Source organism: Aquarana catesbeiana, linkage group LG01, assembly GCF_042186555.1.
Source record: "Aquarana catesbeiana isolate 2022-GZ linkage group LG01, ASM4218655v1, whole genome shotgun sequence".
In the NCBI taxonomy this organism is placed as follows: Eukaryota; Metazoa; Chordata; class Amphibia; order Anura; family Ranidae; genus Aquarana; species Aquarana catesbeiana.
In genome coordinates this window covers 160,960,617-160,974,501 of record NC_133324.1, presented here as the reverse complement: position 1 = coordinate 160,974,501, position 13,885 = coordinate 160,960,617, and the positions used below count along the sequence as shown (strand labels likewise).

Genomic DNA, 13,885 nt, shown 5'->3' with positions numbered 1-13,885 from the left:
TTTAAGTGAGTTATTCCTAAGAATTACAGGCCTACAATATAAAACGCCAAATTTCTATGCAAAAGAATTGTACCACTTTCAGCATCAAAAATATGAAATAATCATACCGCCAGGGAGGTTAAGGATCCACTAGAGCAAAAAAGGGGTGTTCCATTTAAAAAGTAATTTTTACTTTGCAAGAGGCTTTTCCCTTAGCTTAGTGAATGAGGTGACGCTCTGTTGTCTTCCACCATTTAGTCATTTGCAAGCAAAAATACAGTTTTTTTTTTATTTTCCTAAGGTTGGGAATTCTTTCCAAATTGAATTTTCACCACATTCACTAAGCTAAGAGAAAATTTCCCTGCAATGTAAACAGCATATTTGCCTTTCGTTAATTAGCCCTTTATTGTGTATCTCCATTTAATAGCTGAAATAGTATTCCTATCCTACCTAATTCATATAAAGAAGGCATATAATTTGTGTTTTTCTTTTCTTTTTGTGAACGTCATAAAGCAAAGGTTTTGGAACACCCTCCCTTCTGTACACACTTAAACACCAGTGCCATCTTAAGAGCATTATAGGCCCCCGGGCAATACAGTGCACTGGGGCCCTGTCTACACAATCACGCACGATTGCCCATCAAATGTAGCTTTACTGTGCCCGTGAATGCAGCCTCACTGTGCCCATGAATGCAGCCTCACTGTGCCCATCAAATGCAGCCTCACTGTGTCCATGAATGCAGCCTCACTATGCCCACCACTGCAGCCTCACTGTCCCCATGAATGCAGCCTCACTGTGCCCACCATTGCAGCCTCACTGTGCCCATGAATGCAGCCTCACTGTGCCCACCATTGCAGGCTAACTGTGCCCACCATTGCACCCTCACTGCGCCCATGAATGCAGCATCACTGTGCCAATTAATACAGACTCACCATCGCCTGGTAACACACACACAGCGGGCATCTCCTCCTGTGTATCATGGAGCTGGCTGGGTCTGTGTTCAGTGGCAGCGCTTTAACAAGGTTCTGCCCCCCTAGACCGGCTCGTGTGATAGGCGGAACACTGATTCAATCTACTACTACACGAGCCAGTCTAGGGGGGCGAGACCTTGTTACAGCGCGGCTGCCGAACACAGACCCAGTAAGCTCCGTGATACACAGGAGGAGGAGGAGGAGAGAGGGAAAGAGCGGAGTGCTGCAGCCACATCTCAAAGCGACCCCAGGACAGGCGACTTAGCAGGAAATTTCCCAGTAGGCCAGTCCGGACCTGGCTGGGGTCGCTGGGCAGGTGGGGCCCCCAGGCAAGTGGGGCCCCCGGCAACTGCCCAGCGTGCCCATGCGAAAAGATGGCCCTGTTAAACACACATGAGAGTTATTTTGGTGTGGTAGAAACATTGTAAGAGAAAAGATTTTACCTCCAGTATAGGTACATCAATGACAGCAGTTGTCTGACCATCCTTCAGTATTAGTGATCCAGATGCAGCAATGTAGTCTAGGCCTGGCTCTGCAGGTAGGATATCAGTCTTGTTAAGCTGATGCATCAAATCCCATGTTGTGTACGTGATATTAATATCCCCTGAAAAGTGCACAAAGGCATAAAGATATTAAATGTTTAATAACACAGTTTACTGTATTGTAACAGAGACCAGTATATACTGTAACTGAATGATAAATGAGGAAAAATGTGGCTGTTATTAATTCCATTGTAACAATAGTGTATCATTAAATGGACCAATAAAAGAACCCACCTAGGGAACCATATTCCCGGTTTATAAATAGCTGAATGGTTTTATTGGCTTCTTGTGTTACGACAAGCCTGGAAGCAGGTGCAAAATTTAACAGCCCATGGGGTTCATCACTGGCTTCTACAGTCAGAACGGCTTCATATCCCTGATTGTCAAGAACAGCTTCCCCTGGTCCAGAAATTCCTGAAAAAATGAATACAAGTGCATGACAGCAGAAATCAACATGAGAGGGTACTTACTACTATCAATGACACATGTCCCTTGTGCTGCTGACTTGTCCTCTGACCCGTCCCCCATACTTCCGCAACCATCATTTTCTGGTGCTGCAGGGGTTAATAGAGTTGAGGGACCATCATCAAGAATGCTGACTGTGCCCACCCTTTCCATCCCTCTCCTCTATTCTTAGAAGCCGTGCTATAGCTTCCATAAATGAAAAGTGATCTATGAATAGAGGAAGAACGAAAGGTCCGTCTCTTATAATAGATCACTTTTTTGCTAAGAGAAGATGCCTGCTATTATTTATTTGCTAGAAAAGCAAGCAGTGGTGGGTATCTTGTGATATTTGCTTGCTATTCAGAACTTTTACATTTAAGACAAGAAAATGGAATATAAATTTACCTAGGCCCCTTTCACACTACTGCGACTTCAAAGTTTGCCACGATTTAACTGCGATTTTGGTGCAATTTATGGGAATGCCTGTATAAACTTGAGATCTATGGACCCCAAGTTGCATCAAAGTAGGACCAAAGTAGTACAGGGACTACTTTGAAGTCAGTGAGACTTGAAGTCGCACAGATCTGAACGGTACTTTGCAGTCCCAAGTTGCAGGACAAGTCGTACAAGTGTCAAAGGGGCCTTAATGGGGCAACCACTATTTATTAGCAATTTTTTTGGCACCATGTGAAATTGGAAGTAGGAGTACTTCCGTGGCTACGTTGCACTTTTTTTGCACACAGGGAGCTGGACCAGAAACACCAGGCATGCATTAGATGAGTTTTCCAGCCTGATGAGTCTGTCTGCAAACCATAATGTTCTATGCTAATAGGGCTGGATGTGGCATCCCAATATATATTATATATATATATATATATATATATATATATATATATATATATATATATATATATATATATATATATATATCATAGGGAAAGGATTGAAAGAGAAGCATTGGCTTCACTCCCTAGAACAGGGGATATGACTAGAGACCATGGCTCTGATCCTCTGATGGGCCCGGGCATCTAAACTCTTTGCACTTTTAGTTAAATGTAATACTTTACAATTATGGCAGGGACACTGTTTGCATCATTGAAGTAGGGACTGATACAAATGTTGCTGCATTATCTGTAAAGCATTGCTTAACATTTAGACATATTGATATAATATAAATAACTGATAATGAAATAAAAATATATAATATCACACTATCTAATATCTGACACAAAGGGGGTTATTTACGAAAGGCAAATCTACTTTGCACTACAAGTGCAAACTACAAGTGCAAAGTGCACTTGAAATTGCACTTAAAGTGCACTTGGAAGTGCATTCGCTGTAAATCTGATGGGTAGATCTGAAATGAGGGGAAGCTCTGCTGATTTTATTATGCAATCATGTGCTAGGTAAAATGCTGTTTTTTATTTTCCTTGCATGTCCCCCTCAGATCTACAGCGACTGCACTTCCAAGTGCACTTTCAGTGGAGTTTCAAGTGCACTTTGCACTTGTAGTTTGCACTTGTAGTGCAAAGTGGATTTGCCTTTAGTAAATAACCCCCAAAGACACCCATTATGTACAGATGCTTCTATATATCAGCCAAACAAAAATTGGGTTCCAGTATATAAATCGTGGAGTGAATTGTCAGGGCAGGTGAAGTTTAAGGCCAAAATGAATGAACAGCATCTCCATGTATCAGAAAAGCATGAGTGATTAGATCCAAATGTCTATGAAATGTACAAGCTACACAAGCAGACTGCCAAGCAGAATTCTGTATTGTATAAAGTCGGGCTGGAGATGCATTCACATATCATCCCCACCTTCAGTTAGCACATTGTACAGGATGAGCCGATATTCCTCTTTCTCCTCAGGGATCTGGTCATCCAGCAAGTGGAGAGTAATACTTGAGTTCAGGGACCCCTTTAATGATAAAGAAATGCAAATAGTCCATGCAGTTGCATATTGAATTTCAATTCCATGATTTTTTTAGTTATTCACCCCACATAAAGTTAATGAACTTAATAATAATACATAATAATAAACAATACTGTATATACAATATACATATATATAAAATTCTGCTCTAGGTTTCCTCCTATGCTCCATGTATGTGGTCTCTGATGAAAGGAAGAATCAGAGTTCAGGTTTGCTGATCTTTCCCTGTGTCTGAGCTTATTTGACCAGAGGCCTAGGCTTCTGCTTATGTGACTTCACTGGATAGAGTCTGGAGCAATATTTTCAGTTAACAAATGAGTATAGGTCTTTTGTCTATGAAGAGAATGGGGCTAATTTGCTAAAGGCAAATAGGTTGTGCACTTTACAAGGGGGTTTTTACTTAAAGTGGATGTAAACTCAAAGTCATCCTTTCTTAACTACTGCCATAGGGGTTATCTATAAGGATATACTGTACATGCCTCCTGCATGTATCTTTACCTGTCAAATGTCTCCCCTCTGTCTGTTATGAGAGCCGAAAAACTGCAGATTCTGTGGGCGGGTCTGTTGTCTGGAGCTCGGTGGGTGGAGTCGTGATGTCAGTAGAATCCCCGCCCACCTCTACACTCCCCTTGTCAATATGCATTTTCTCCTGTGTATTTCTTACACTGAACTTCTGCTATGATCTCTAACATCCAGTGAAAAGACAGGAAAGTAATCACATGACTTCAGCATGCCAAATCATGCTGAGGTGTGGAACAGCCAATCCTGCTGAAGAAAGGAGTGGGGGAGGGAATTAAAACATAATGCATGTCTTAGGCTAGTGCACGAGATATGTAAATCACCTGTCACTCACAGCAAGGGGGAGGATTTGACAAAGTTTTTCTTTGTTTGTCAAGATTTATCTCACTGAACAATAAAAGAGGATTGCTCAGAGATGGATTAACTCTTTGTGGCAAGACTGGGCTCAAATGATAGGAAATCTTATACTCTACATTATGACATAAAAAAAAATAAAAAATTCGGGTTTACATCCACTTTAACTTGAACTGTAAATGTGGTGAAAATTCGCTTTGCAAAGAATACCCAGCAACACACAAGAAAGATAACTAAAACATTATTTTGATGCACATGAATGGATGACAGACATCATCAGAGCTTCACCTCATTCACTAAGTAAAGTAGAAAATTCCTTTGCAAAGTGAACAGTCTTTTGGTCTTTATTAAATCAACCCCAATAGCTGTGTCAGCATTCATCTCGACTAAACCAAACGTAGAAGGTCTCAGCTAGAACAACTGAACAGATTTGGAAATAGAATGTAATAGAGAATAAACAGGGATGGATCTCTTTCTACCAGAGATTAGCGCACATAATTCCATGAAAAGATTCATTTGGGGGGCATTTACCTCTGGAAAGAATATCATTCCTGTACTGTTTCCAAAGTTTTGGTCTACACGGTTCCCCACAATTCTCCAGTGGACTGTGACATTTCCACGGCCAGGAAAAGTCCGTACAACATAAAAGTGCAGTCTTTCTCCTACAACAATACAGACACATAAAATCCACAGCAAATGAGATGTCAGTCACTGGATTCATTGACATGAACAATTATATAATGTAACATGATTTTGGATCAATATCTGTAGCTCATAAAATAAAGTGACACAAAACCAGCTAACAGCACATGAAGCAGATAGCAGATGCTTGCTCTAAGTATATGAATAACCAACTATTAAGTGTGGGCACTTCTATAGCCAATGTATTGTTTATTACTATGCATCATGCAGTATAAAATACTTGTATTCTATTTTCTAACAAGACTCCCTGTTCACTGCTGAAATAATACTGAGAGTCACTGCTAGATATAATCACACATAAAATTAGACGGCTAAATCTTGCATTGACATAAATATATGTCAATGCAAAGAGTTAACATTATGGCCAGAAATGTGTGTTTCATCCATCAGCGAAACACACGTCCCATTAATGCATTAGGCCCGTATCTGGCTTGATGTCAGTAATGTAACACAATTAAGGAAAGGACAGGAGGGAGGCTGCAGATTGCAGAAGAACACATAAGTCTTTAGTAAGGTCTTACACACAAGTATCACCACAGTGAGCCACAATAGGAATATATTATATGCAGCCTGTTTATTCTGAGGTTATCTCTCATTAAATGCAGCATCTACCAAATAGAAAAGCAGTAAAAATATTTTTATACTAGGGATCCTGTATATGTCAATGCCATTAAAACAACATCCTATCAGAAAAAAAATGATTAAGGTAAACTTTACAGTAGCAAAAAGGCGCTCACCTTCTCGACCAATCAATGATCTTGAGGCTGTATGAAAGCCAATTATGCCAGCAACATTATCATTAGCCAAAATGACTATGGAGACTGTGTTGGAACTAGGGAGAATGCGGCTTCCTCCCTCTGTATATGTCAATGCAATTTCAATGTTTTCATTGTCCTCAGGGTCTGAATCATCCAGTATCATCAATGTGACCACTTTCCTTGTTTCACCTATCAAACAAATACATCTGCGATAAGCTTGAAATACAAATTATTATACCATCAACATACCTCATAAACTTCATTGCTGCATTGTACTATTCTGAACATTTTTTTAACTGTTATTAATGAATTAATAACACTTAATAATGACTGTTTGTATTAGTTTTGTTTATTATTGAAGAATGAATATAATTATTACTTGCGTTAACATTGTAAACCATTTTTTTTAAATGTTACGCTTAGTGAGCTTGGATAATGCCTGATTTGATGTCTCTTATCTTTTACACTGCTGTAGCACCACCGTTCTACCATCTCTATGTGGGCCATAGTCACTTCCATGTGGACTTTAGCGCATACAATAACAGTTATATACGCAGATGCCCTGCCAGTCTGCACTATTCAAAGACCGAGGGCAGGTATAAAAACTGGAACAAACATGAAGTTGCTGTTCTCAGCATGCAGATTGCATGATTTGCTAGTTTTAGTGATTGCATTTTATTCACTTCATAGGTTCTAGGTGGAATTTTTGTGTGCCACCTGTTCTTTTTCAATCACTAGTCAGAACATGATTTCTTATATGGCTCTATGTATTTGATCACCACGGGGTTTGTTATTTTATTCGCTAAAAAACAAAAAAAGACAGGAATTTTTTTTAAAAAAAACAAAGTTTTTTGCTTTCTGCTATAAAACATATTCGATGAGAAAAAATTTAAAAATCAAATTTCTTCATAAATTTAGGCCAATATGTATTCTGCTACATGTTTCTGATAAAAAAAATCCCAATAAGCATATTTTTACCACTTCAGCTCTGTAAGGTTTTGCCCACTTCCTGACCAGGCCATTTTTTGCGATATGGCACTGCAAAGTTTTAACTGACAATAGCGCGGTCATGTGTCATTGTACCCAAATAAAATTGATGTGCTTTTTTCCCACAAACAGAGTTTTCTTTTGGTGGTATTTGATCACCTCTGAGCTTTTTATTTTTTGCGTTATAAACAAAAAAAGGCCGACAGTTTTGAAAAAAAATATATATATTTTTTACTTTCTGCTATAATACATATCCAAAAAAAAAAAAATGTAAAAAAATTAATTTCTTTATCAATTTAGGCCAATATGTATTCTTTTACATATTTTTGGTAAAAAAATTCCCAATAAGCGTATATTGATTGGTTTGCACAAATGTTATAGCATCTACAAACTACAGGATAGATTTAGGGACTGTGACAGACTCACCCGGGACAGAGGCTATTGGAGGGGACTGAACGCAAGCCTCTTGCCCACCAATTATGGGCCCTAGCATTTGGGGGAATGGTGCTCTCTGTGAGCTGTATGCCTGGGGACCCTGGGGTTGGTGTTACTTTGGATTCAGCTCCATGTCCCCCCAAAACACACAGACTCTGGGAACCCTTTTTATGCCATATTAGAATGGTGACTGATTTATACCGTTGGGACTCGTACTGTTAAATGCTAATGTCATCAATTCTGCTATAATGTGTTTATTGTAAATAAGTCTAGTGTGGCTCTAAGAGTCTTTTTACCCATTGTTGTTTGTGTTAATTAACTGTGTGAAGCTCGGTGACCACAAGTCTGGGCGAAAGGTCATGTCTCAGTCACCTAGGCTGTATAAAGGATTAGATAATTAGCTCATGTTAATTAGGTTACAGTTGTATTGTTAGAGGAGGTTCCAACAGCATATAAAGTCTTGTAATTTTGATTCTAAATAAAGTCAGTTCATGTTAGCAACAAGCAAGTGTCGCCTTGTTTTGTGCTCAGAGAGGTTGGAATATCTGATATCTGTATACAGACTGGGAGGAAGTGGTATATGACGGAAGCACTCAAGTGGAGTGTGGGACGTTCCGTGACAGGGACTTTCATTTATTTTTTTATTCTTTACTGGTAATGGCAGCGATCTGCGATTTCTTAACAATTGAAGGGTCACGGCGGCCATCGCGGCCGCTGGACCTGCTGATTGGCTCCCGTTGTATTTAAACACAGCGGCAGCAGCGTGCCGGTGGCGCACACATGCCCCCTAAACCACGTGCAGTACGTGATTTTGCGCAGCCGGGCCACCTTGCTGAAGTATATGTATGTGGGGCAGTCTGGAAGCGGTTAATAGATTTGCGCAAAAGTTATAGCGTATACAAACTATGGTGTATATACTGGAATTTTTTTTCATACTAGTAATGGGGATGATCAGCGACCTATAGAGGGACTGTGATAGTATGGCGGAAAATTTGACACTAAGTGAGCGTTTCCACTGTAAGTGGGACCACAAGGGGCCATACAGGGTTTAGAAAAAATGCCTCAGCATAGTACAGCAGAGGGTTTTCTGTCAGCCAATCAGTGGAATGTATCGTAGCTCCGCTTTAACTGAACCGTTCCATTTTCTATGGCCCCACATCTGAAGCAGGACCCTGAATGGAGCGGTACGGTTCAGTTTCATAATGGAAACACCCAAAATAGCGTACCGTACCAAACCGAACCGATCCGCTCAGTGGAAACGAGGCATAACTGACACTTTGACACTTTCTGGGAACCAGTGACACTCATTTAGTGCTAAAAAAAATACACTGTTGCTATATTAATGACTCCGGCTGGGAGGGGATTAACATCTAGGATGATCAAGAGGTAAATGTGTGCCTAAAAGTGCTTGGTGCATTCACTGTGTGCTGTTTTAATTAAGGGATATGCTGGTTTTTACGCAGGGAAACAAAAACAGGCACATCCCTGCTGACAGAACAGACCTCTGTATTTTTTACATCCACAGAGCTCTGTCCTGTCATCCTCTCCGCCAATCAGTGGGTCCCGGCAGTCAATCATTGGCCAGCACCTGCTATTCGGCTGTGTGTAATCACAATATTAGATATGTAATCCAGCGCAGGAGAGACTTTTTGCTGCTGTACTCCTACGTGAGACGGTCGGCAAGTGGATATACATCCTGCATAATAATAATAATAGGCACTTTTCATTTTACACAATTTGATACACTGGGGCAAAATGTCATTACATATCTCCAATGTGTAAATTTCCATGCTACATTCAAACTACATATGAGGGCAAAACACACTCTTAGCCAGAAATTCCTGCACATCCACATTACAAAATGACATGAAATAATATCCTTATTCTCCAAAAATAATCCATACACATCCACTACTTAAATCTATTTTTAATTTAATTGTTTTACTGTGTATTTCTTCTTCCATATAACATCCTCCATTGGCTCCTGAACCTCCCCTTTTCCCTCTCCTTTCTATTTGTTTGGAACGAGCCGTGTACATTAGCTGCGGTCACGTGCAATGCTCTATGTACACTACACATCCCACAGGGGCCTCTCTATAATCCCTAGCCCATCTTTGGAGAGATGAAGAGAGGGTGTCTACATTCTTACATACATGGAGACCATGGATCATGAACATATCGCAGACGAAGTGCATCCAGTAGCAATCACCACAGGTAATCAGTGGCTGTGCAGAGAACCACGAACAAGTGGGGCCGCCGGCAGGAATGGGGCCAGCGGCCGCACCTACCTGCTGAATGCCGCGGGAGGATCTGCCGCTACAATTTGCACTGCCCCTAATCACCAGTGTGAATGTAGCTTATGCATGTGCTTTGTGGGGAGGTAGAGGGGGGTTTGGGCAGGGAGCTTTGGTGGGGAGCAATTGAAATCTGCAGTCCCACTAGAGCCGGCCATGCAGCATTTACCCACCTAGCACCCCTACATTCCCTGCTGCTGGTGCTATTGCAAACATGGCAGCCCTGGCATCTCTCCAGACGTGCTATGCTTACACAGCATCCCCGGCATCCCTTCAGACATTCCCGAGCCACGTGCCAAACTCTCTGAGGCTGTATACGACCCATTGGAAACCCCTGGTTTAGGGTAATTACAACAATACTGTATTACTACATTTCTTATTCTGCAGTATTAGGTCCAACATTTTGGGGTTGATTTACTAAAACTGGAGAGTGCACAATCTGGTGCAACTTTGCAGGGTAGCCAACCAGCTTCTAACTTCAGCTTGTTCAATTAAGCTTTGGCAAAAAGACCTGGAAGCTGATTGGTTTCTCTGCAGAGCTGCACCAAAATTTTATTTGCACTTTCCAGTTTTAGTAAATCAACCCCTATGCATGCTTATTCTGTGAAAATTAGTTTACCTTCAGCAAATATTAAAACAACTGTATCAGCTATAAAATCAACGTTTCTGGTAGCTGTTCCTCCAACAATGCCCCATTCCACTGTCACTTGTCCCAGGCTTCCTTCACGTCGCTCTATGACAAGCTGTACCATTGTCTGTGGCTGCTCCAGGACCTCTATATGGTGGCCTTCCACTGTTGCATTTGGACTTTGGGTGTAAATCACAAATACTCCAAAAGCATCTCCATTCATCATGATTACAACCACTGATTTGTTTGGCTGTCCTATAGTTGGCGGATCCTTTAAGCTGGCTGTAGTGTTTAGCAGTCTGACATCAAGAAGAGACACAATAAATTGCTCATCTAATTCTGGGAAACTGTCAGTTAATATAGAAACAGTAAGATTTGCAAACTCTTCTCCCTCGGGCATGGTAAACCATTGCCCTGTGACAGATTCATAATCACTGCCAGCTGTGGCCTGAGAGCTAAACAGGATAGACGCAGTGGTGCTGTTCTTCCTATAGGTCCAGAACTGTGTGCTGTTGGTGAGTTGAAACGGTAGTGTTGCTACCCAGAAACATTGAGGAGAGCCAGAGCTTCTACTATAGGAAAATGCTGAACATACTTGATTTTTCAGACAGGCAATGGCACAAGCCTGGAGGGGGTTCTCAGTTAATGAAACATTGACTGAAGTCCTAGATAATGCCAAAGGGATACCAGACGCTGGAGCTTCAAAATACGATAGTATATCCTGACCTCCCTCAATCGCAAGGTTAACTACATCTATCTCAGAGGTGCTGTACAGTACTTGCAAACGGCCAAATCTTCCTGCGCTGAAGAAAAAGAACACAAAAAAACATGTAAGCGAGAAAAACTAACATGCTTCTTGCTAGATTTTCTATTATTCTGATAATTCAAGTAATAAACTGTAAACCAGTACAGAGAAAAGACTAACTTTGCTTTTCTATCTTCTTGTTATTGATTTGTATTTTTTCCACAAGCCATTTCTTATACTGAAAAAACTTTACCCATTCTCAACTGGTTTATTTTCATATAAATTGCTGAGGGCTGGATCTCGTGGCTGGAGTGTGTACTCCGAAGGCATCAATCTATGAAGAAAATTAGCCGGCAACCCGGTACATTCCAAGTTCCAAATGCTTTATGTGGCTACATTTAAAAGTGCCGCTATACAGCTAACATGTTTCGGCCATGCAGCCTTCTTCAAAGCATAGACTATAATTATTTGATGATGGCCAACAGTTTGGAATATGGTACTGGCTATAGCACTCATGGAAATTAGTGGAGATAAAAAGTTGTTTAGTTGATACTTACCTTGTATTCCTACTGGTGTCTGTAAGTCAGGTCCATTTGTCTATCCAGTGCTCCCAGGATCCCAGAGTTGGAGGTGTGGGAATTCTGCAAACCTTACTTACTGTCCACTGTCCATGTTCCTCACCCCGGTGCAGTTTCTGGGTGTGGGGGATCAGCAATTCTGCAATGCAGATGTGCCAGAGCCGCATTTCACTTTTATGTCATTGCTGCAGACTCCTCTTCTGGATCCTGAGAAGACCTGACCACTGTACAGCTGATAAAAGGTGTCCTCATCATGCAGGCAGTGATATGGACACCCAAAAAAAAGATTGTGTCTCTTTTATACTTAATTAATTATCTACCCACTATATTATATCACTACAATACCCAGAAGAAGAGAGAAGACTTCAGGCTAGAACATCACATATAAATATGATATAGACATTTGGGTAGTTTTTTCTTTGCCAGTGCTTAGTTAGAAGTGGGGTGGGGATAGGAGTTGGGGGAAGTGAAGGTTGGGCAGATGTGCCAGATCCTGGAGAGTGAGTTTAAGGAGACGTATTATTAAAGAAAATATGTAAGCTACCATTACTGACCATCTTTTTAAAATGTGTAATTTGCCAATCTGTCCTGATGATTCCCTGGCTTTGATACTTTCTGATTCACTTACCTGGAACAAGTAGACCTCTATGTGCCCTGGATCAGTGACAGGGCAAAACACAGACAAACAAAAACTGCTGTTGCAATGCTAGTGGCATACTGCATCATATATGTCACTTTTGGGGGAACAGAACACAGAACAAAGAGTTATCAGAGATTAACAGACATTTGCCAGATAAAGTGAACAAACCTTCTTTTGATTGTAATATTTGCATAAGAACTCTTCTCCAGAGGTTCCTGAACTTTGTAAATGAGCCGAAGGAAGGAAATGGTTCCATAGGGATTGTCATTGGCTGGAATGGTAATTCTTACATTCCCTTCTGCTCCTATTGATCCTCCATTTGAAGCTCCAGTAAGTTGTACTATAATGATCTAAATGGACATTTGAGCGTTAGACTATCATTCCAGAGATTCAAACTTGTATGGTGCAAAAAGAGGTGTGCAGTGTGGAGTAACCCATAGCAAATGATTGAATTGTAAATTCAGTCTGTTTATATCATTCTGCTAAAACAATGGTTACAGTTGACTAGAATAGTAAAAACTCAGCAAATAACACACAGCTTGGAGTTTTACATATTCTCCTATAAAGACACATATACAGTCAGATAAAATAACACAGAACACTATGCAGTAATATAATAATAATACAATTAGAAAAAACATTAGAGTAAAAAATTGTTTATAAATGCTTAACAGTTAAAACACAACAGTAGAAGTAACATAATGAATAAAATGAACTAAGATTTTAAATGGATAATAAAGAAAATGCAATATGGGGGGGCATGTAAACTAGGGTACATCAATACTAAGAAATTGACCTGCTTTATTCCTACCATTTTAAAGGATTAGCGATTGCGTTACAGAGATATTGTAGGAAAAGGTCACAAAATTCTAGGACCACCATTAACCACCCCAGATACTTCTTTGTTTTTATTCTGCTCACCTCTTCAATCTCAGGAACGTTGTCAGCGATGACTTCTATTGGAAGAGTCTGTATGGTTTCTCCAGCAGAAAAGCTCACATTCCCAGACGTAATTAGCAGGTCTCCTGAAGCAAGCTTCCCATTGATGGTAGCCATCCACTGGACAACAACATTGCCAAGTGTGCCAGCATTTCGAATTATTGGCAGATACACACTAACTGTATTGAAATCTGGTTCATCTATTGTGACTGATGTTACCTGGAAAACTGATACACAGATCATTATTATACTGGTATATATCACACTGATATACTTTTGTATGGCATCAGAGATATTTTACTATTTTCATTTTTTACTCTTTTAAAAAAATACAATGTATGTTTATAATCTAGTATCCCAGCAGGGGTTACAAACTGGCGGCCCTCCAGCTGTTGCAAAACTACAATTCTCATCATGCCTTTGCCTGTGGGAGTCAT

At 40.4% G+C, this 13,885-nt stretch overlaps 1 protein-coding gene across 3 annotated transcripts in view; it reads right to left on the bottom strand.

Moving 5' to 3' along the window:
• Positions 1 to 13,885, bottom strand: part of ADGRV1 (adhesion G protein-coupled receptor V1) — a 774,317-nt gene that overhangs the window by 530,983 nt on the left and 229,449 nt on the right. For all 3 annotated transcript variants that reach the window (XM_073624499.1, XM_073624500.1, XM_073624501.1), the window contains 8 exons: positions 13,431 to 13,675; positions 12,678 to 12,859; positions 10,538 to 11,349; positions 6,182 to 6,391; positions 5,274 to 5,404; positions 3,755 to 3,854; positions 1,727 to 1,906; positions 1,394 to 1,554 (listed from right to left, as the gene is read on the bottom strand). In XM_073624499.1, coding sequence (XP_073480600.1) covers positions 1,394 to 1,554; positions 1,727 to 1,906; positions 3,755 to 3,854; positions 5,274 to 5,404; positions 6,182 to 6,391; positions 10,538 to 11,349; positions 12,678 to 12,859; positions 13,431 to 13,675 — 2,021 coding nt within the window. The remainder of the gene's footprint in view (positions 1 to 1,393; positions 1,555 to 1,726; positions 1,907 to 3,754; positions 3,855 to 5,273; positions 5,405 to 6,181; positions 6,392 to 10,537; positions 11,350 to 12,677; positions 12,860 to 13,430; positions 13,676 to 13,885) is intronic.